Source organism: Aquila chrysaetos, chromosome Z (assembly GCF_900496995.4).
Source record: "Aquila chrysaetos chrysaetos chromosome Z, bAquChr1.4, whole genome shotgun sequence".
Lineage (NCBI taxonomy): Eukaryota > Metazoa > Chordata > Aves > Accipitriformes > Accipitridae > Aquila > Aquila chrysaetos.
The window spans coordinates 84,950,626-84,973,449 of NC_044030.1; the positions used below are offsets into that span (position 1 = coordinate 84,950,626).

At 47.9% G+C, this 22,824-nt stretch overlaps 2 protein-coding genes, 1 long non-coding RNA gene and 2 other non-coding genes across 8 annotated transcripts; all 5 read right to left on the minus strand.

Moving 5' to 3' along the window:
* Positions 1-715: 715 nt before the first annotated feature.
* CZH18orf32 (chromosome Z C18orf32 homolog) lies at positions 716-5,615 on the minus strand. Of its 3 annotated transcripts, none has more exons than XM_030003823.2 (4): positions 5,512-5,615; positions 4,675-4,777; positions 3,095-3,347; positions 716-2,458 (listed from the first exon to the last, which is right to left on the minus strand). In XM_030003823.2, exons 3-4 carry the CDS (start codon positions 3,320-3,322, stop codon positions 2,384-2,386), a joined length of 303 nt encoding a protein of 100 aa, XP_029859683.1. In that variant the 5' UTR covers positions 3,323-3,347; positions 4,675-4,777; positions 5,512-5,615; the 3' UTR covers positions 716-2,383. The 3 variants fall into 3 exon arrangements, with proteins under 3 accessions (XP_029859683.1, XP_040976704.1, XP_029859684.1); XM_041120770.1 differs by lacking the exon at positions 5,512-5,615 and adding an exon at positions 5,198-5,210; XM_030003824.2 differs by lacking the exon at positions 4,675-4,777 and having other exon boundaries at positions 5,512-5,602.
* A 237-nt stretch (positions 5,616-5,852) lies between these two features.
* Positions 5,853-9,281, minus strand: RPL17 (ribosomal protein L17). Of its 2 annotated transcripts, none has more exons than XM_030003821.1 (7): positions 9,178-9,281; positions 8,744-8,796; positions 8,615-8,655; positions 7,353-7,487; positions 6,954-7,052; positions 6,412-6,603; positions 5,853-5,942 (listed from the first exon to the last, which is right to left on the minus strand). In XM_030003821.1, exons 2-7 carry the CDS (start codon positions 8,781-8,783, stop codon positions 5,895-5,897), a joined length of 555 nt encoding a protein of 184 aa, XP_029859681.1. In that variant the 5' UTR covers positions 8,784-8,796; positions 9,178-9,281; the 3' UTR covers positions 5,853-5,894. The 2 variants fall into 2 exon arrangements, with proteins under 2 accessions (XP_029859681.1, XP_029859682.1); XM_030003822.2 differs by having other exon boundaries at positions 9,064-9,186.
* Positions 6,247-6,323, minus strand: LOC115337532. Its single transcript, XR_003922184.1, has one exon. It is a non-coding gene; the product is annotated as a small nucleolar RNA SNORD58 (small nucleolar RNA).
* LOC115337531 lies at positions 8,892-8,960 on the minus strand. Its single transcript, XR_003922183.1, has one exon. It is a non-coding gene; the product is annotated as a small nucleolar RNA SNORD58 (small nucleolar RNA).
* A 568-nt stretch (positions 9,282-9,849) lies between the features above and the next one.
* LOC115336577 lies at positions 9,850-22,743 on the minus strand. The gene is made up of 3 exons (XR_003921831.2): positions 20,542-22,743; positions 17,770-17,859; positions 9,850-10,715 (listed from the first exon to the last, which is right to left on the minus strand). It is a non-coding gene; the product is annotated as an uncharacterized LOC115336577 (long non-coding RNA).
* Between the last annotated feature and the right edge of the window lie 81 nt (positions 22,744-22,824).

The following is a 22,824-nucleotide window of genomic DNA, read 5'->3' on the forward strand; positions in this document are numbered from 1 at the left end:
TGTATAATAATATCCCAAGTAACTCAAAATAGTTAATTATGTACACTTTATAAATTGTCTGCATTCATTTACATTTATGAATTAAAGGAGTCCAAGTACAGCTCTTGCTCTACTTTTTGTTGTGTTCACAGCTGTTAGAGGTGAACGTATTGCTCCAAAACTTTGGCCTGCTGATCAGGATTTTAAAATGGCAGCAAGGTTACCTGCTCTGGGACAGGAAGCACGGCAGAAGGGACAATCTTTTCAGCAATTCTTACAGTGTAAGAACACATACTCATGTTCAGCTGCACACCTGCAACAAATCTTCACTTCTATAGCCATTTGAAAGACACTGTGCATGACCTCAGTTCTGGAGTGACTTTCTCGGGCAGTTTACTCCTCTCTCATTGCAAGGTGATTTCAGACCCTTAGAAGTTCCCGGCTTTCAGATTTAGAGCATGAACTTAGACAGTAGTGGTAGCAGAGGTGGCGGTCGATTGGTTTAGAAAACCCAACCCACCACAGCCAAGATTACATCCACCTTTTACCAGCTGAAGTTCTGATGGATAGGCTACGATCTGTTGCAACATTATGGGTGAAATATCCAAAGATACGGAGGACAAAAATGATCAGAAACGAGTGTGGCCTCTTTCCCTTGCTTCCGTTATCCAATCCCAGTCTTTTCTACTACATGATCCACACAACAATATCTGTGAGAAGTTACAGGAGTGCACAGTTAGTATTGTTATCTTTTATTGTATCAAGGATATCACGTGCGCATGCTCAGAATAATAAAATCAGGTTTTAGTATCACAAAGGGTAGGTACTTCACCGGTCTAGGAGAAAGCTGTATCTGCGATACACTGATCAGGTGGGGGATTATCTTCCAAGGATGATGCGAAAGCTGATTAAACAGCAATACTAAATTCACTTCCCAATAGACTAGCTCATTAAGGGAGAGCCAACAGTATAAGGCAATGTCTTACAAGGAGTTTTCTGTGATTCAACTCATTACAGAAGTAACAGTTGTAGCAACAAGGGCCCAATATCCAGCTGTGAACGTTGCAGATCAATTCACACATGACCTGACAAAACCGGGTAGTGGTAGGAAACCATACGCCTCACCAGAGGCATTTGGCAGGCATCAAGCAAGTCTTCAGAATAATTAATTACCTGTTAGGAGAAAACACAGTCACAAGAACAAGGCTGGACATCAGTGATGGTTCAAGGACTGCATATATAAAAAGGTACGCCTTTTTAGGCATACTTTAGGTAGGACTTTGGGGAAAATGACAAATCCTAAATAGCAATCCAAAGTGGCTGAAATGGTTTTGGTTTGAATCTTTTAAAGAGCGCTCTGGTTTGGCAGAGAGGACAAAGCAGGAGTTCCCGCTTCCATTCCTTAGTAAGCTCAGGGACATCTACAACGCTTCACAGTTGCACTACAATGGTGGGATGGAAGTCAGTACCAAGAATGCATCTTCCCAGGAGGAGGCAAAGCCGGACTTGTCGAGTTCACTTTCTTTATGGTGAAGTCAGTAGTTTTACGACCTCCTTCTGCCTGGGGCGTGTCTACAGGTTTGCGAAGATTTTGTTACCACTTTGGATATTTACAGCTCAGAAGCCTAAGAACAACTGTACGAAGCAACTGATTTTTAAATAAAATCCTGGTTTATTATAACTGAAATTCCTAACCAGCATGTTAAAGAGATTTTAGTTGGATTTTTTTTTTTTTTTTTTTAAAGACAGAACGGCACCATTTTAAACCACTGCAACCGAATATAAAGCAACAATTCTCTTGCATCATGCCCCTGCTGCTCCTCTTCAGGAAAGAAAGGCACAATGTTTCAAGGTAAATAATTAATGGAAGTACCAAATCAAGACTTTCTGCTTTTAGTAAGCTAAGTAAATTTTGCATATAGCATAACTCCTTTAGCTTATCCACAGATTTGACATGAAAAACCTAAACTCTTCATAATTTAACCATGACGCTTATGTTGCCACAATGCAATTCATAGTTCTTTAGCAAGGTCAAGAACAGCTATAGTTTTTAAGGTGAAAGCCTGAAGTATTGCACTAGCAGTTAGTGAAACTAAGATGCTAAGATACAGTTACCTTCCAAAGCTAGATTTATTCATAAGTTATTTAACCTAAACGCTAATCACACCAAACAGATTATAGATGAAAAGTAGCTCCAGTGAGGAAAATAAAGAACTTCAGTTTTCAAACATCTTAAATTAAGAAATGTGCTAGCTGCCATGTTAGTGGCAAAGAGACCCTCTCCTCTAAGTGGTAAGGGGTTTTATTCAGCTAAAATGTGCAAAGAAAAAAAGTCTCAAAATGAGAGAAATATCACCAGTTCATATTGGACACAAGGGAATAAAATCCTTATGAATGAATTCCTTTAATCCGTTTTCTTGTCAGAAACTTCTGTGGATCTCTTTGCGGCAATTCCATTTGCAATGCCATTGCTTTCAAACTGCAAATAAAAGACAGCATCGTTAATGGGATGTCAAAAAAGGACTTCACACCCAGAACAGTAACAGCTGGTGATGAAAGTGGCTTTTAGAAGCAAGGTCAGTGAAGATCTACAAAGAAATATGCAGCGACAACCAAAGCAGTGGTGTCTCTTCAGATTTACACGTAATTATTGCTTGGGCGGGGAGGGGGGAATGAGGGCAGGCACAACATATGCAAATCTTTGCATTTTGTTAGAGATAAATAATAAATGCACAATTTCCACACACTAAGCATTTTCCCCCATTGAGTGGCAGAGCTGGCTGAAGAGTGGTTTTTTTTTTAATTCTGCTTCATGTTTCTGGTGTGATGTACCATTATTTGACTTCTTCCTTCTCTGAAAGGATAGCCAGTCGTTAAAAAAAAAAAAATTAACTAAGCTGTTTCAGAAAACAGGTGCAACTCCTATCCTTCCAAGACCTACCAGAAGCCACTATTTCTAGCTGGCTCGGTACCAGTAACATCCTTTCATAAGAAAATAGCCACAAAAACGTCTGTAAAAATGCCCAGCTATTTACTCATTTGTGATGCCCACCCTGGACTCTCGCTGGGTGCTTTACCTGGAGTTTCCCTGCTTAGCTAAATGCATTAATCTTACTTTATAAATTCCAGATTCATCCTCCTGATCTCTTTTTGTGGCTGAAGGTGCCCGTGGATTTCCCACGCCGCCTCCTTGACCTCGTTTTGTGGCTGTTGTTTCTTGCACAGCTTTCTTGGGCCATACACGCTTAATGAAAGGTGCGATAACAGGATAAATATACGGTTCAAGGAATTTCTTGTAGACCCAGAGGAGAACCGGAATGACAATACAAGGAATGCACACCATGGCTTCCTCTTGTTGTGTCACAAAGCTGGTAAGGGAAAAAAAAAAAAAAAAAACCAAAACCCAAACAACTTAGGATGACAGTGTTTGTACACCATGAGCTAAGAGAACAGTCTTAAATAATGAATAAAGATTGTAGTTGATATTCAAACATAAAAGATTCTTTAATTATAGATTAACTGTTAAAGATTCAAAAATGCTGTGTGTTCCAACGTTATAAAGTCCGCAACAAGGGAAATATTCTTGACATTTTAACAAAAAAGGAGTAGAGTTTGCTATTAATTCATCAGTCCTACAGCTGGAACTTAGAAAAACAAATTCAGAAAATAAAAGTTTTTGCTTAAACCACACGAAAACAGCTTAAGCAGTGAGCTGCAGATATTAGCCCAGTTCCTACTGTATTACAACAGAGGGTCCAAAAGGTTTGGTTTTCTCATTCCCTTTCTATTCAAGGTGAAATTAAGTGGCAGGACTCCAGTCCATCTAATGATGCCTTGCTACCACTGAAGGGCAGGTCGGCAAGGTGGGAAGAGAATCCCAGTCAGGATTTGAGAAGAGGAGAATATGGGTTGCTTCCTTCCTCCTGCGCAGGAGGAATCACTTGATCCCACACCGATCCCGTACAATTGGCCAAACTATTAGAAAATTAATCCTTCCCTCTCTCTCAAAACCAGGAAGAAGTCTTCAAAAACAGCAGCTTGAAGTCTGCGATGAAAGCCGCAGAAAGACAAAGCGCAGGGGCAGAAAGGTACAACTGGGAGAGGAAGCAGTTAAGTAGGATTAGAGCTGTCCCTTTCAGTGCTGATAAGCAATATCATTAGATATGCTCTGCTGCACAGCCCAGCTTCGCCCTTCACATTCCTCCTTTCTAGGCTGCTGACATCTGAATTCTTACATTAAGAAGGAAAACAAAAGCTTCCCAGGATGGAGAATGAAGAGGCAGATGTGCACACTTCATCTGGGATCAGAGTTTCACTTCTTTTTTTTAAGCTACTCTAAGGATTTTTAGCCCCAGGCTCTGTGGAACAACAGAATATCAATTCCCAGTTGACTACTTCCAACTGTATTTTGGCTACTTCAAATCGAGCTTTACAGGATCTGAAGTCAGAGAAGAATCTTAAATGGAAACAACACAAATGAGATGACCCATTAAAGCTGTTCTGTTCAAAAAGACAATTCGGGTACTCTCTCCGCCAGAACTTCCTAGATACTAAATTTCCAGCCAGATGATGTGGCTTTATCCGTTAGCTAAAGAACCTGGCTGGAGGCAACATCCCATGCTGCCTTCCTGAGGCAACAGCAAGCGTCTCTGCAGCCACTTCACGTCAAGATTCCAGATGAAAAATAAGTCATACCTCTGCCAGATGCAAAAGCAAGCCACGGGAAATACGACACTGGCCCTGACGTATGGAAATACCGTTCACGAGCTTCTTCTGTGCTTTGGTGATGCTCTGTTGGCTGGTTAGCAGGCAATTAATTTTTAGGAAAAAAAAAAAAAAAAAAGAGAAAAGGGCAAATGGTCAAATTTTAATAGCAAGCTTATTTCTTTGTGATGCAAGCTTTTGTTTCTCTCTGTAAGCCACCATACATTAGAGTCAGCAGAGAGAACATGCATGACATTGCAAGTTTAAGTACGTTTGGTCTTTGTTTCCCGTGTTCGTTAGTCAACTATTATGGAAACAGAAAAAAGAAAAAAAAAGGCTACACGGACAAAAGGGCTTAATTTTTTTTTTTCCCCCTCATAAAGGATGACCTAGTCTAGAAGGGCTAATTTATCTGCCACGTCCCAGTTCTGCTTCTCCGTAGGACGACGTTCAGGCTCGAATATTCCCCGGCAGCCGGGCCAAGCTTCCCGGTTCACGGGGCAGGACGAGCTACCGCAGCCGGCGGCATTTCCCCCTCCCGTCCGTACTCGGGTAACGTCGGGAGCCCGAACATCCCTCCCTCCCCATCGGTAAAGCTTCGCTCAAACGCGCGTCGAAACCAAAAAAGCTCCGCGCCTCGCCACGGATTTCGGGATTCGCCCCCTCCGCTCCCGCTTAACGGAGCCGCTCCGGCCGCAGAGGAGGCCGGCACCGGCGGACGCCTCCGCCCGGGATGGAGGACGAAGAGCCCCTCGTGGGAGCAGCCCCGGGGTCCCGCCGGAGGGGACGGAGCCCGCCCGCCCGTCCGTCCGTCCGCCCCGCACTCACCTCAATCGGCGGCGACCCAGCGCCCTCACCGGCCGCCGCACCGGAAACGGCACCCGCGCTTCCGGCTGACGCGCACGCCGCCCTCGCCGCCAATAGGAGAAGGCGCTGCGCGCCTCACGTGACCCACGCTCCTCCCACCCCCGCCGCCTTATGGCCGCTGCAGGGGCCGGGGGCGGACGGTTTCTGGCCCGGCGGGATAGGGAAAGGTAAACACCCCCGCTCGGGTCAAATTATTTTCTTTTACGTATGAATAACACCCGTAAGTCACCCACCACCCCCCCGCCGTGGTGTCCCCAGGCAGCGCCCCACCGGGTCAGCAAAGCAAAGACACACAAAAAGTCTTAATTTTTAAATTTTATTTATGTACATGCGTTGCGTCGGCTTTACTCCCGAGCCATCAGCTTCTGCTTCTTCAGCTTCTTTTGGGATACCTGAAAAACAGAAGCGAGAGAAGAGCGGTAGTCCGCACCTTCCCGACACGTCTCACAACTCGCTTTAGAGTCACCCTCCCCAAGGAGAGATTTCCTCACCGCCTTCCAAAACCATCCACTCATCGTACTTCCACGGATCCAAGCATCCGTACAAGCACTACATCGCTCAAATGTGACCGTAGCTCCACCGCACCTTTGCGGGCACGGACGGAGAACACCGTGATCGCTCCGGGGGCGGGAAGAACAAACCACCGAGAAGCGCTTTCCCCAAGCTCTCAAGGTTGTGTTCACAATAACTATTGAGGTTGCTCAGAAATAACTTCCTTTTTTTTTTTTTTCATGGGTATTCCAAAGGTGTCCTAAGATAAGTCATCACAGCAACCCCTCCCTCTGTCTGAAAACCGCAGAGCATCAACGCTCCGATCTCTCGACCGACATCGAAGAGGACCCAGGACACGACGCTCGGTACCTTTTTCTTTTGAGCGACTTCTTCCTCTGGCTTGGGAACAATCTGCTCCTTCTCGGTGAGGATCATCTCGATGTGGCAGGGGGAGCTCATGTAGGGGTTGATCCTACCGTGCGCTCTGTAGGTGCGCCTCCGCATTTTGGGAGCCTTGTTGACCTGGATGTGCTCGATGACCAGAGAATCCACATCGAGACCCTGGAAGGTAAAGACTTGTGACTTGTTTTTCTCTTCAAATCCATAATCTCCGCAGCAAAAACGTCAATAACCAACCCCCACACATCACTGCTATTTTCCTCTGGTTTGTAGATTTTAAGAGACCTAAGCAGTCGATAACCACACAAGAACTAGCCATCTGTGAAAAACTATTACTCGCTTTTTAACTTGGAAAACGCAGGTAGCCTAATTCAGACAAGCAGTACACCAAAAGCCTCTATACAATTCAGTTTCATCTAAAGGAGCAGCCCTCATCCAGCCACCGAGCTCCGGAGCGCTGACGCGCAGCCCGACACCAACACTTTGCATTTCGTGACATCTACGCAGCCCACCTTGAGCTCGGCGTTGCTCTCCGCGTTTTTGAGCATGTGCAGCAAGAACTCGGCGCTTTTCTTGGGCCAGCGTCCCTGCGTCCAGCCCCACTGCTTGGCCTGGAAGAAGAAGAGAGTTCCCTTTTTGTCCTGGTGCAACACAACTTGCCCTTTACGCGCCACTAACTTGCCATTACAGCCCCTTTTCTTAAGGCTGCATACCAAAATAATTAAATTTGATCCATGACTTGACACTGCAAGTAGATGCAACCCTCGCTGTACTGGAATTAAGAGCAACTCTTGCATTTCAACACATTATTATCATCAGCAACGACAGATCATTCTCCACGCCATCTCAACGTCACCTTTTCTGTCGTCTTTACCTAAGCGTCCTTCCCACCCTTCCACCTGGGACCTCACCTGGGCACATCTACCGACTCCCCCGTTGTAGCGACGGAAGGGAACGCATTGCTTCTTCAGGGTGACGTCCTTCAGGTACTTGGTGGCCTTGCGGATGTGCATGCCCTTGATGGCCTGCGCAGTCTCTCGAGTGTTCTAGCAACACAGAGTACAGCAAAGTTCCTCTTAATACATCTTTCCAAGGTACAACATGAGCAAAAGCACTCCTCTGCCTTTCCCGGATCCTATCCTTTTTGCTACAAACTCAGTCTAAAAGAAGCCCTCACACAAAAAAATAAAACTAAAGAATGAAGGATAATTAGCAACACTTTTTGGGGTTTTTTTTTTTGCTACCTACTTTTCTAACCCTTGGTATGACTTCCATTGCTGAATTTGCAGCTCTGACACGTCTTTATTGTTTTTCACCTAATGGCTAGGTCTTCCCAACCAGCAAAATTAAAATGTGAGTATTTATACTTTTCACAGCTCCTCTTTGGCCAGTAATCCAAAAAAGCAGGAGCCTAAAGGGTAAGGTCCTCCTAAAATGTCAAATACGGCACTTCAGAGGAAGTGATGAGAAAACAAGCTACACACAACGCAATTATCTCTGTAAGGGAATTATGAAAGGGAGAGAAAAAAAAGGCTCAGAAAGAAAAATCAAGGATAAAGTACCAGTGCTTAAGAGAGCATACTAAATGCAGAGGTCAGTGAGTAACTATAATCCTCCCTCATCACGATAAAAGAGCAAACCAAAATAAGTAAAATCTCTTTTCACCCATGCTCTGTAACACCAAGCAGAAAAGCAGCTGCTCAGCTTTGGTTTTGCTGTTAACTCGAACGGGTCCTGAACTCACTGCTGCACCTAAACCCTTCCCAGAGGAACCCACGTCCTCATGTCAAACACCGCAAGCCTCCCTGCCATACTTCCTTGATCAGGAGCATGGGCAGATGAACACGATATTCTTTCCAAACAATCAAAAAGGCAGAGTAAGATGAATAAAACAAATCTCTCATCTAACACTACCCCAATTCCTCCTCCTAAATTCACTGCAACTGTTTTCCTATTATGTTTTATTATCTACGTTAGACAGCCAGCTCTTTAGCGCACACCGTCTTGGTTTTGTTCCTGTGGATAAAAACCATTACAAGCAGCTAAAACAAGCACAGGCCATAAACCTACGCTACCACCCTTAAGTAACAATCATACAAGCGAGCAAAGGACACTTCCTTCAAAATAATAACCCCAATGAATTTGCGTTTCCTATTATGCACACGCTGCATACCTTGAAATGCACTCGCAGGTTGGACCCCCGTGACTTGCATGCTGCGGAGAAAAAAGACGGAACTCATGAAATGAAAACCTCAATGGCTTCAGCGAAGTGCTATGTGAACGCTCACAAAAAACAACTCACATTTCGTGGGGTTCTCCGGATCCAGAGAGTAGCGCACCATTTTGGGAGCTCAACTGCAAAAGAAGCAATAAAAAAAAAAACCAAAACGCATGAAGCTTCCAACAGAGACATGCAGGACCTGGCTTGCTCACCTCCGCTAACCGAAGGAGCTGCTCAGAAAGTACGCTTTCTTTTCACAGTTAAATCCAAAGGTGTCCTAAGATTGTCATCACCGCAGCCACGGCCTCTCCCTAGGGCCTGCTTCCACCTCACACCCCCCCCGCCCCCGCCGCGCTCCGCCATCCCCTGCCCGTCCTCCCCCGCGCCAGCCCCGCAAATACCGAGGGCGTCCGGCGAGGCGGACCGAGCCCTCGCCCCCTCATCGCCTCCCCGAGGCGCCCCGGGCAGGATGGGACCGGATTGGGACGGCTCCCTGACCGCCATGGCTCCCTCACCTCAGGGCGGCGGCGGGGGAAGAGGAAGAGCAAAGCATGCCGGGAGCCGGGAAGGGCCGCCGGCTTCTCGCGAGAGGTCGGGCGGGATTTCGGCCAGGGAGCGTCGCGCAGGTGCCGCGCCGGCCGCGGGGCGAAGGGCGGCCGGAGGGAGCGTCGATAAATGCGCGGCGGCTGGTGGAGGGCGAGGGGGGGCCGGTCGGCCCGGCACGGCACGGCCCGGCCCGGCCCCGCGTGTGAGCCTGGGACGTGAAAATAAAACGTGCGTGTGTGCACCACGCACGCGTCCTCGTGTCTGCGTGCGGGAGCAGGCGCGCACCCGTGCGGGGCCGCCCGCAGACCCAGGCCTGAGGCCGCAAAATGGCGGCGGGCCGCGCCGCCCTGAGGGACCAGCCGCTGGCCGTAGAGGGAAGAGACCCGTTTTAGTCAGGATAAGGCTGACGTGGGAGCCAAGGCGCAGTTTTATTAGCCCCCGGCTGAGGGCCGGTGTTGTTCACAGGCCAGAAATGGGTTTAGACCGAGGCGCAGGCCCAAGGGCTGCAGCTAGGTGGCAGTTCAGGCTGAGAATAGAGAGGAGAGTGCGGCCTAGCAGGTACCCAGGAGACGGGACCGAAGAGATTCTTGTTTATAAATTGCAACTGGTATTTACTGCACCATTATTAAAAAAAAAAAAAAAAAAAGGCTTACTTGTTAAAATAAAAGATTTTTTTTTTTCCGTTTTTGGCTGCGTTTGCAGCTAGAACTGCTTGGGAAATTTGAGAAAGCAGGGGTTCAATAAAAACCAACACATTTCCTGAAAGCGGTACCCAGCTCCAGCAAAAGGCTCATCCAGAACAGTTTGACAGAGTGGGGAAAAAAAAAAAAATACATCTTCCCGAGCGGCCAGTAGTCCGGTGTCCCGGCAGCTCCGCGGCACCAGAGAGTCTGGGTTCAGCTCTGCATTTAGAAATAGGCAGAGTGGAGCAAGAGCTTACTGTCCGTGTAAATGCTCTGACCAGGAGGCTATTTTGGGATCTCTTGTTTAGAGCTAAAAAACCCCAAAGCTTTGAAGCTAGGATTTCACCCAGATGGGAAGAGGAAAATATTTTAACTATCACAAATAGTTACATGGCTGGAAACTGTAGAGCGCTAATTGTGACTGCAGCTCTCCATTCAGCTGCCTTAAAAATGTGCCTTTTACTTCGCTGTCAAGGGGAAGCTTTCTGCAGAGTCTCCAGGTAACTTCTGCGAACCAAGCTCAAAGCGAGGAAGCCTGCTGGGATGTGGGCAAATATTATTTCTTCTTTTTATATATGAAGTTCCCATGAAAAAAAAGAATTAGGAGCCCAGACTCACAAGAATACACACTAGCTTTCAGTCGTGGGTGCTTACTTTGAGATACTCAAGATGCGTTTTCACCAATTAGCACTTCCATCATCATCCATGGGATTAGAAGCCACTCAGTGCCTCAGTACACACAACCATCTCAGAACAGTGGTAACGTGAAGAAGGATCAGCACTGCCAAAATACACGCACAACAGCCTTTCTAAGTCAAGCGTTACTAGAGAAAAATAAACAGACAAGAAAAAGTGTCCCCTCTGGGGTCTCATGACTTTGAGGAAACAGTAAATACATAAAACCAGATCTCAGCGATGACTTCCAACACTTTCTTAGCGTTTCCGGTTCTCCTTCCTATGGAACAGAACCGGTAATACTTCCAGATGCAATAAATTAAATTAATTTAATAAATTAAAACTAGCAAAAGCTGAGGTCCTCAAACACTTCCATGGCCTTCCCCACCCTACTATGGGAATCTTCTCTTGCAGCCCACCTGAATGCAGCTTTACTCCTTCATCGTTTCTGCCCACCCCTCTCTCTGCACATGCCTCCATGCAGGAAACCAGTGCTGGTGGAGGAAACCAGCCTTTCCCTGGGAAGCACCTTTACAAAGCTTCTTAACAGCAGAGCACAGACGCAGCAAGACACTCAGAGAAAGCTGGAAGAGAGGCGTGAAACATAAGTGGTTGATACATGGTGGGAATTATCATCACATGGTCATTGTGTTCATCAATCAAATCCAAAACAAACAGGGCACGTTTTCTGTTACTTATGTTTTCTGTTTCCCCAACACGTGGAACTGTTTATGATCAGCTGCTGAGGGCTTGCGGTGGTGGAAGTGTAGAGGTAGGAGCTCCTGCGGATCGTGTCAGGAAACGAGATGCATGTTTTCATCTTTGTTGGGAGGTTAACAACTGCGCTCAGAGGCAGCCTAGCACATATCTAGTGCTGAGATCAGGGCTGAGGCAGCTGAGCATGTGCCCTTGTTGAGATTTACCCAGATTATTCCCCCAGTGCACCAGCTGCCTTGGATGTTCAGCTTGCATGAGCTGACTTGAAAAGAGTTTTTGGATCCTAAGCAGAAATTTGAGGCACCTAAGTCCAAAATCATGATCCTGAAAACTCCTGCGTAGGAGGCAGCTGCCTTCCAATCCTACTGGAATCTCAACACCATAGATCTTTACCTTAAACTCCCCTGGTACCATCCCTTTTAGCTCCCCTGTCCGTGCCACCCAGCCCTGGTGGGTGAGAGACCTCACTCTCTCAGCAGGCATTGAAAGCAAAGATCCAACTGTGTTCAGACCCAAACCGTTCCTCTACTTTGTGCTCTGGAAGCTCCTGCTGGTAGCATCCTCCTGCGAAGGGCACATCACCAGGGCAGCAAGAGAAAGCGACAGAGCCCATCTTAACCCAGCGGCATGGTGGCCACAGCATACTCCCAGGATGTGGGAGACCTACTTTCAATTTTCTTCCCTTGAGAGGTTTCAAAGCCGCATCCTAACCGCGAGGCCAGAGGCTATTCTGTGGCAAAGGTGTTCCCACCCTTCCTGCTGCAGGTTTTCTGCCAAGCAGCCTGTAATGTGTTGGCTTCACACCTCTCCTCTGGATGTTCTCCTGGGGCTGGAAGGGGGCTGCACCCGTTAGCTTGTCCTGGAAGAGCCCAGCCAGCAGCAGGGAGCGTTCGGGTGCAGGAATGTTGTACCACATAAGTCCTTTTGTGGCTTTAGCTGTGAATAAACAAGCGGCCTTATCAGTGCTACTGGAATTGCCAAGCCAAATGTCATCCTATGTGACAATCAGTCAATGCCCTTGATAGCCACACTCCCTCCTGGCCAGAGGGAGAGGTGAGCTCCAGGACTGGCCGGGGCTATGGTTTCACAGCAGATCTGGAACCAAAAAGAGAGCTCGCTTCCAGCAGCTCTGGAGTTCAGCCACTGCCACAGCAGATGTGACAGAAGCAAACCTGCGCTTGTCCTCAGACCAGCCGGTTCAGAGGCCGAGGCATTACTTTTAGCCCCTGCTCCGTTGCAGCTCGAGTGCCTGACCGTCGTCGCAGGCACGCATCTGCCACTGCTGCCTTGCTTGGGGGCAGTAATTTCTAACAGAGGGGCAGATGGAGCAGCAGGAGGGTCCGTGCTAAAATCCCCGTGACAGATAGATCCATTGGGGCTGATTGGCTAAGCTTAACTCTGCCTTGCTAAAACACACCGTGTATCCACTGTGCTATAGGAGGGAGTTTTCACCTCTTCTTTACACAGGAATGGAAGCCAATTCCTCAAACTTTTTTGTAGATTTCTTGGCATTTATCTTACAGACCCAGTTTTTGGAGTCCAAGGGTTATGTGGGGATATTAACTGTCATTCACAAAATCACATACAAATGGGTTGCTTGTCCTAATGATTAAGCAGAAAATCTTGAAGACAAAGACATTTTAAATTGAAACCAGCTTGAATGCTGGAAATGCTGAAGCTTTCCAGCCTTCAGACAGCTGCCTGCCCCTTCTTTCCCTGAACTCCTCTCTCCTGACCAGCTTATGGACTCCCGCACTCCTCCTCCCAGATGCGTGGCTCCTCCAGAGGCACAGCTCGCTCCCATTGTTCTCCTTTTCCTCCCACGGTCAGCAAGACAGTGACATTTGGACACATGGTAGGTGAGTTCTCCAGCTAAGCCACTCTCCACACCATGTCCTAAAATCTACTGATCCAGGCAGTGAGACCCAGGAGCAAGATCTGTGGGCTTGGAAAAGGAGATGCATCTCCAGAAGATGGACTGACCATCATCAGCAGGACAAGACACTACAGGAGTTTTGCTCTGCGTCAATAATTCTGTCTTGGTCACTTGAAGAGCTCGGTTATGTTATATATTCCTCCCTGTGATTTTTAAGGAGAGATACTTCCATAAGGGGCGAAAAGGTCCTTACTTAAGCAGATATATAATAAAGTTATTTTTATATGTATATTTAGGTGTATATTTCTGTATATATGTGTATATATATAAATCATCGTAAGTGTATCATCTGAAACATGTGAACAACTGGAATGCTTTTGATTCCCTGTGAGTCCTCCTAAAACACAGATGATTCTTTACAAGAGGTTAGCTACAGAGTCTATTTATTTCTGTCGTGTATATGCTGTACCCAGTCCAGGGGTGAGGAAACAGCCAAGGGAGCTTGGCGTCATGACAGCTGAGTATCTGTCCTTACCGTCACCACTGCTGAAGCATGACGCAGCAGGCACAGCACCTTCCCCACGCTGCCGGTGACCAGCCAGCCAGGAGTGTGGTCAAAACAAAAAACCACAGCAATCGGTGATATTGTCTTAATACTCAACATTTCTGGCATATTGTCCTAGAGCTACGGGTTCATCCACCCCCTGCACACCCAGCTAGGAGGGAATCACTGGTAAAATAAACCTCATATGTGATTAAATAACCTCATAGCTGAAGTTTGTGTTTATTCAGTGTATTTCTTGCCAGCAAACCATTTACGCAGGTTGTGCGGGTCTACAACTGCTCGTTCATGGCTTTAATTGCCAGCAATGGACCAGCCAATTGCCTTGACGAGTAAGGCAGTAAATAAAGACATCATGTAAGTGCCTGATCATAAACACTGTTTGGGATAAATTAGATCTGAGGCTTATGTTTGCTCTAACCTGTCTAGCTCATAACCGAGAAGAACTGCTTTAAATGTGCTTTTGGTTAATGAAACCAAAACTATCCCTGGAATCAGGGATATTGCCCACAATTTGCATCCACAATTTAGGCACAAATTAAAATATGGGAAATTGTGTTTAAACAGAAAACTTTTTTTTTTTTTTCTTACTGTGAGGATGGTTGAACCCTGGAACAGGCTGTCCAGAGAGGTTGTGGAGTCTCTATCCTTGGAAGCATTAAAAAAACCCCACTGGACAATAACCTGGGCAACCAGCTCTAGCTGACCCTGCTTTGGGTTGCTCTAGATGATCTCCACTGGCCCTTCCAACCTCAACTCTTCTTGATCTGTGAATCCTGTCAACATTTCTAAAGCTGAGTGCGCCCCGTACTATGAAACACAGCCTCAAACTCCATCTGTTTGTTGCATTGCATCTCCCAACCAAAATGGATCAAAGCAGCCTCTTCCTCTCCTCTCTTATTATCTGCTTTATCTTTCTGTGGCTGCCCTGGTCAAGAGCCACTCTGGATCAGCCACAAAAAACCACAATCAAACCTGTTCTTCTCTTTCAGGGGCTTCTGCACCTCCACATCGCTGCTAACAGACACCGCACGGAGGGACCCGGGGCAGGAACGGTCCTCGCAGGCAGGACCCATCTTTGTCACCCCTGCAGCCCTCTCTCCTGAACCAAGGCGGAGATCTTGCTGAGAGCCTGGGAAACGAGGTTGTATGATGCCTGTTAACACAACCTGTGCAAAAGTTGGAGCCAGCAGACAGGGTTCTGTTTGTGGCATGTCAAGAAGCTACAGCCCTGAACATCTACTGTTTTCCAAACTTAATGTCCGTAGCAACTCTTCCGGCACCTTCATTTATCATCCCAGCACGTGGTTGGTGTTCATTCCTTCCTATTCTCGTCAGAGATTTTCCCCGAGTTTCTGCTCGTTCCTGCTCTGACGACTGCAGCACCTTCCTCTCCGCAAGATGCAGACTTCCCCACTTCAATCCCAAATGTCACCTCTGAGGTCATCCCTCCCTCCTGGCTCGCTCCTTCCCTCCCTCTTCCAATCATCCAGCTACCTCCCTCTTTGCTATATTGCAACACCTCTGACACAAGCCCCCTCTTTCAAAGCCTTCCCTATCTGTCCACGCTTACTAATCCTCTCTAGCTGAGCCGCCCTCCCCCTCTCCAACCTCTCCTCCCTGCTCTGCGTGGTCTTTTCCAGCACGGCCCAGTCACATGCCGGTGCTCGGGAAGGTCATATGATGGGTCGGGACCACCGGGCAAGGCTGTGGCAGGCATCTGCTGAACGCGGGGCCCCGCTAGATAGACACATCTCCGGCTCCCACCCCATCCCACGGCCATCGGCCACCCCGTGACTCAGTCAGGCGCTGGACCTGCACCGTGTGGGGATGGGATGCCGACGGCACGGGCACGGGACGGGAGGCAGAGGCCGTGGATTGCAAGGAAAGAGCGTTACGTGCGGGGAGGTGGTTAGCGGGACGAGTCCTGCACCCATATCCCAGACTGGGCAGGTCTGCTGCCACTGGTCCTCTGTCCTGCCTGCTCAGCAGGTCTCTGCTCACACCTCCTCCGTGGTGCTCTGCTTAGAAAATATCACCCTTGATCTGCAAAGCATATCGTAGAATCATAGAATAGAATCACAGAATGGTTTGGGTTGGAAGGGACCTTTGAAGGTCATCTTGTCCAGCCCCCCTGCCATGAGCTGGGACATCTTCAATGAGATTCATCTTCAACCTTGAATGTTCCCAGGGATGGGGCATCCACCACCTCTCTGGGCAACCTCTCCCAGTGCCTCACCACCCTCATCGTAAAACATTTCCTCCCGAAATCTAATGTGAATCTCCTCTCTTTTAGTTTAAAACCATTTCCCCTTGTCCTATCACTACAGGCCCTACCAAAACTCTGTCCCCATCTTTCTGCTAAGCCCCCTTTAGGTACTGGAAGGCCACAATAAGGTCTCCCTGGAGCCTTCTCTTCTCCAGGCTGAACAACCCCAACTCTCTCAGCCTGTCCTCATAGGAGAGGTGCTCCAGCCCTCCGATCACCTTTGTGGCTGTCCTCCAGACCCATTCCAACAGGTCCACGTCCTTCTTGTGCTGAGGACCCCAGAGCTGGACGCAGTACTGCAGGTGGGGTCTCACCAGAGCGGAGCAGAGGGGCAGAATCCAGATCCTCCCTCAACCTGCTGGTCACGCTTCTTCTGATGCAGCCTGGGATATAACTTACCCACACAGAAAAGCCCTCTTGTTCTTCCTGTGCCCTGACCTTAGTCTGTCTGCCTGTCTGTCCTTGGACTGGGAGTTCCTGGGATGAATATTGGCAATGTCTGTACATCACAGGCAGGAACACGAGTACAAAGTACTAAGAAATGCCCCAGGCTTTTATTAATTAATTACAGAGCCACTGACCCTTCCTAATAAGATCCACACACTCAACAAATGCAACAAATGGGAGAAGTTAGGCAATTAGGAATAAATGGCCAGGGGGTGAAGCAGAGCCCAGTGGGGGACCAGCATCCTCAGGGACGACTTACTCTTTCCCATCTTCATATTGCACGCACTGCAAACGGGATGTGATAGATGTCCTTTTCATTGAGACACCGAGGAATGAGACTGGATTCAGGGATGAGATAACTGATGGGTTCTCAAAGTAAAAAAGCTGGTGAAAAATTAAATTAATAATATTGTCGATATAAGTAAAGCCAAGATATGAGGAAAGCAGGAGACTCCACGTATCTCCAGGGATGGCTCGAGGCTTTCCCCTGTCTCAGGCAGATCCCAGCGCTACGCCCTGCTCAGATTTGAGAAGGCAAAAGGTGCAAAGGAGACAGACAGTAAATGAAAAATAGGATGCTGGAGAACAAATGATACCGACCTTGATGACACACAGCACCATCTTGTACTCCTTATTTCTGTGCCCCAAACTGTTTGTCACACTTTTTCTGGAAAACAGAAGCTAGTGCGCAAACTCTGTTTGTGGTTTAAAATACCATTCCCCTTTAAGGTGAATTACAGTAAAATACTGTCAAAGGATCTCCTAAACACCAGCCAAATAAGCAGTCAGGACCACAAGGAGAGGAAGAACGTGCATGAGCTGCTTGACCCAACAGCAGCCCAGGAAGAAAGAATTATCTGAGATTTGCAACCGTAAAGCTTGGGTGCAAATTAGCAGTACTGGAGAGAACAAACATTATATGTTTTTACAGGGCTTTGCTAAAGTAAGTAACAAATTAAGTGGTTTTAATAAATAACTCCCTTTCTTTCCTGTGGGCACTGGGAAGTTGAGTGGCGTGCTCAGTTTCCTTGTTTTGGTGTCCATCCAGATTTACGGGATCAGTTTTGAAAGCCTGAGTAGCACTGAGATAAATTTAAAGCGGATTTAGGAGCGCTGAAAATGAAGCTCTAGATAGCTGGTTTAGGGTTTAGTCTGGGAAGTTTTTGGAGAAGGAGGAGCTATCAGCTTTCTAATTATCCTGCCAAAATGCTAACTTGCAAGATCTTTTAGCTGCTAATTACCAGAAATGAGCCCAAAGACAGGGCTGTGCCCTGGTCCGACAGACTCATCTAAGCAGGCAGGAGAGCTGCCCCCTGCTCTGCCAGTTCTTACCCTCTCCTCTCGAGCTACAGTCCAGCTGAGCATTGAGTAGATCTCACTGATGGTGCTACCACATCCACTCCAGACTTGGGCCAAATATTCCTGCAGATTTGAAGAAAAAGTAGATGGATAAGGATACACGCTCTAAAGCAATCCCTAAACCAAACAACAGCCCCCCGCAAACTCCTCTCTGGACTTTTCTAGCAGCTCCAGGCTCCGCTTACAAAAAAGGCAGGGGAACAGTGTTAGTAATTTATTATTTTCTTAATCTTTTCCCTTCGCTGGATGCAGGAGAGTTAAAGCAGAAGCACCGCTGGGGGCTCACCGTCCGCCACCTGAAGGGTCAAGTGATCACAAACTTCTGAGACGTTTCTCCCCCACCAAAAGCGGACCTCAGAAAGGAGCAGAAGCAAACATCCCCCTGGCCACCCACGACACCTCTGCACTGCCAGTGGGCTTGGCTCCAAGTCCATGTTCAAGCCCAAACATGCTCAGCATTCATACAGCTTGGATGGAAAAGCGTGGGCTTTGGGTAAAGGCATAAGAAGAGAAAGAAAAAACGTATGTCATTCCTCGGCACAGACCTAAAGACATCCTTGTCTGCAGAGTGGACGGAGCGGGCCCACCACCCACCACTGGGTCTTCTGTCCGACACAAAGCAGCCAAGCGGTCTGGATCCACCTCACGTACCACGGGACGTGCTGGGAATGACAAGCCGCGGAATTACACTTGTCCGCTGGGACACAGGGAGTAGGCGTCAGGACGCACTGAGCTCTCGACGGCTTTCAGCCTGTGCTCCTGCACAGCTCTACTGTGGCTGGAGATGGCGTACGACCACCTGAGGGTCTCTGCAGGAACAACACGCTCAATCAGAGCGACCTGGGGGACTAACGCAAGGCATGGGCAGGGGCGAAAAAGAGATTAAAAAAACCCATCACAGAAATCACTTCGTGTTGCTCAGGCACGTCTGGGAAAACGGCACAACAAAGAGTGGCCGAGAAGAAGTTTGTTCTTGGTGAAGGGTGGTCCAGCAGCAGGACTGGGGACCTGCCATGGGGAGGGGGCGGCCGGTGGGGATCAAAGCCTTCTGGAAACCTCCCTTGTGGATGGCGATGCCTGGAGGCAGGTACAAACTGTAACGTTCCTCCCTGTGTGACAACGTTCACAAGAATTAGCGTTTCACAGGAATGCAGGGATTTATTCTTCAAGGCCCACCGTATCCGCGAGCGCTACGGCCCAAACGCTGCACCAACAGAGCATGTGCTTGATAAGAACCCAGGAACAGATGCCAGCGGATTTAATGTGGGATAGGAGGCCCATTGCAGGTTTGCAGACTGCTGGCAGGGTCAGCTGTAAATATTCCCTCACAATCAAAGGCATTCATCTAAGGATTACATGCTGGGGGCTTTGTGGTAAAGTAAATTTGCAACTAACAGGACCATTAATAGTCAGACAGTTTAGTTGGCTCGCCGGCTGCCATTTATTTTCCCTCCAGTCATTTTTACTACATCTAAATACCATGGGGATGTGGGACTTGAATGATGTGGCCTAAGAAATCAGCTTAGAAGAAGTAGGAGAAGGGGTTACCTCCAACAAAGAGAGCTCAACGGGGATCGAAGGGGGATATCAATAGTGAGTAGTGCCACTGAAGCATGTGAGCTGATTTCATAACCTGATGGAGATTAGTCACTTCTGTGAGCAAAGGAATATGAAGTATTGGTCCTATAAAGCACGTTCAGAGAGGGGCTGTATTTGAAAGGCTGAGGAGGGGAGGAGAGACTTTGCGGGATAAGGAACGGCTGTGAAACAAAGACAGCGTGGCCTGTTTTCGCCCCAGTTTGATGCTTACAGAACAAAAATATCCAGAGCAGAAACTGTGCCACGTAAGTAATATCTCCCCCCTCTGCAGTAAGCGCTAAGTAGAAAATAATCGGTGGCGTGATGCGATGATTGCAAACCAAGAGGTCCTGGGCTGAGCAGGCGCAAGGTGACGCAGAGATTAACCCGGGATGTTATTTCACCGGAGAGCTGCCTCTCCAGGACCGCAGACCCTCTGGGGTACAGTCAGCTCTGCAGGCCCATCCAGCGCGGGGGTCCTCCCACGGTCTTCGCCCCGGCTCGGTGCACCCTGAGGTTGCCGCCGTCCGAGCAGCCCTTCCCTCTTCTCGGTTTGTTCTCCAGCCCCGTCTCTACCCCTCCTCCCCCATCATCTCAGAGACAAATTAGGCAGAAGGAGCCAAGAGGGAAACTAACACCAATCCCATTAAATTCTACTGCCTAGGCTGTGTTTTATAATTGAAAAGAAAAACTGTTTTATAACTAAAAAAAAAAAAAAAAAAAAGAACAATCCCTTTCTCTCCCCTCCTCCTTCTATCCTGTAAATCCTACTCCCTGTTTCATTGGAGAAAAGGAATGAAAATAGAAAAAAAACAGGCAGGAAGAATGGAGGGTGTGTAAAACACTCTCAAGTTTCTATATGTGGAATTACAAATTTGCAGAAGGGCCATAATCACTCCCTGACACTGAATAGCCGACCTAAAGCAATGAAATCAATCTTTGGCTTGCGCAAATGAGCAATCCTTAAGCGAAGCATTTTTGACTCTTGTTGCTGTGATATTGCTTTCAGTAACAAGCACCCCACGAACCCAATAGCCACAATTTTTCCCTATCAGGAGGGCTCACTCGGGCCGAGCGCTCCACTTACGCCTTCCTAGCGATGTGAATGCGACGGGGTGCAATCTTAGCCGCGGGAATACTGTGCAAATCCCTCCTGCAGCCACTCACCGAGGTGGTGGTACCCTGTCCTGGGCAGCAAAACCCTCTCTCTGCTGCTCTTTCCACGGCAGGTCACCCCGGGAGAATGTGGGATGCAACGTCGGCAGCGCCGTTCATGCAAAAGGCTGCTGTTTATTTTCCCTCTGATCTCCAGAGTCGCTCACACCAGAATTACTCTGCCTCTGCAGGTCTTTAAAGAGGTCGCGCGATGCTGAAGGATTTTCCTTTTTCCCTTAATGCTCAGCTCTTTGATGGTGCGGTTCGTTCATACTTCTCGCTGTGATTTCTGCAAGGAAAGGAGATGTCAGCGTGCTAATTTTAAAGATGGGGCAATAGAAGCATTAAAGACAATCATTTTGCAAAAGGCTCCTGACTTCAGTCTCCTTGAGCAGGACGGTGACAGCCTGTTTCTATCAGAGATGCCGAGCCCCTGCAGAAGACGCTGACCGTAACCCAGGTCTGAGATGTTCTGCTCATATGGAAATGGCATTGAAAGTGTCAAGCATTGCCGGATGCGTGGACACGGAAACCTCTCAAATTAAATGCTGCTGATGAAAAACCTGTCTAATCCTTCCCCGAGATCACCAGCAGACTCCAGACCCTTGAATATTTTGGCATATTAATTTACATACCATACTGATTTTAGCTTTTTGCTACTAAGAAAGAAGCTTAACGCCTCTCACGTCCTTTCTGCCTCCACATCTCCTGGCTCTGCTCTGACTCACCACATTTGATGCTGAAGAAGAAACCGGTCTTGGCCTCAGCCACCCAGCACCCACCTGCAAAGAGCTTGTGACTACAGCTGAGTGGGACATTTTTCTATTTCCTGTAAAAATACTCATGATTTCAAAAACATTCCTGTTCTACTTTTGGACAGAACTGAGATTTTTAGGAAATCACAGCAGGGATGGAGAGAATAAGGGCGCCAGAAAGACGCGGCCGAGAACAGCCACTATCTCCCCGGGCATTGCCCTGCTCAGACCAGCTGCTGGGATAAAGCCTCCAGCATCCCTACAAGTGCTGTAAATATTGAGCTGCCAGCTCTTTTAAGGTAGATTATTCACCCCGGTTTATTATTTATTACTTATTACAATATCCAGGAATTCCATCTGGGAGCCATGAAATCTTTCCCAGTGAAAAACTAATCAAAACTAGGAATTTCTCCTTAAAATTATTGGGCTTAACGAACTGTTATTTTCCAAGCAGCTCTGGGTGGGAGCCTTCTTCCCCCCAGGCCGTTAGGGTTACAGAGAGGTCAGCGCAGAGCCGCACTCTTTGCACTGATACGATGCCTATCACAACAGTTCCCGAGCATCTCCCCGGACTATCATCACCTTTTGGCCAAAGCAGCCAAGAATTATTTTGAAGCACTTCTTCCTTGCTGTTGCTAAGCTATTCTCACCGCTACCGTCATTCTTGGAAGGCGGAGGCGAAGAGCAGGACCCCTCTCCCGGAGCCTGGCGTTGCACAGACAAAAGGAGGACACGTCCCCACTCGCCACGGCTCTACAATGGCAAGAGGCAACAGCTGAATGCAAAGGCACGGGAGGAAGAATGAGAAGGCATCGCAGTGACCGACGGTCTGGCAGGGTTTTGTTGGCACCGGGGATTTTTTAAAACAATGAAGCGTTTGGTGATGAGGCTTAGCTGATTCATTTCCTGCAGGAGTAAGTCCGGTCGTGGGCCAGGAGCTGAGAAACCTCTGTCCTTTCTTTTTTAGGCCACTGCTGTCAGGATGCTGCTCCTCGAGAGGGACCACACAGCTGTGGGAGAGGCTGCGTCCCCAGGACACTCCGCTCAAACCCACGCTCCCTGGGGAGAAGCAGTTAGCATCATCTCCAGCCTCCTAAAACAGGAGGTGCTCAAATAGCTGCCAGAACATGTATTCAGTCTGCAGAGTCTGAAATGAAGAGGTTCTGGGAACGATCCCCAAGAGAAGAGCAGCAGTCCCCAGCCACAACCTGCTGCGTGTACGAGAGCTACGAGAAAACAGAATAGAACAGAACAGAACAGAATAGAATAGAATAATTTCAGTTGGAAGGGACCTACAACAATCATCTAGTCCAACTGCAAACCCATGTGGAGGCAGGAGGTGGCTGGGTTGAGCAAGGCTCACAGGAGCATGGGGTACAAACTCAGCACTCCGGGAAAGCACCGCTGGAAAAACAGATTAACTCTCTCCATCGATATCTACCTGCAGGGGCTAAAGCAATTCTCGTACCTGATTTCCCGTTATTTCCCTTGCTGTAGACTGGTTTTAGGCCTCCAACTTTCCCTCCTCATCTATGCCCAT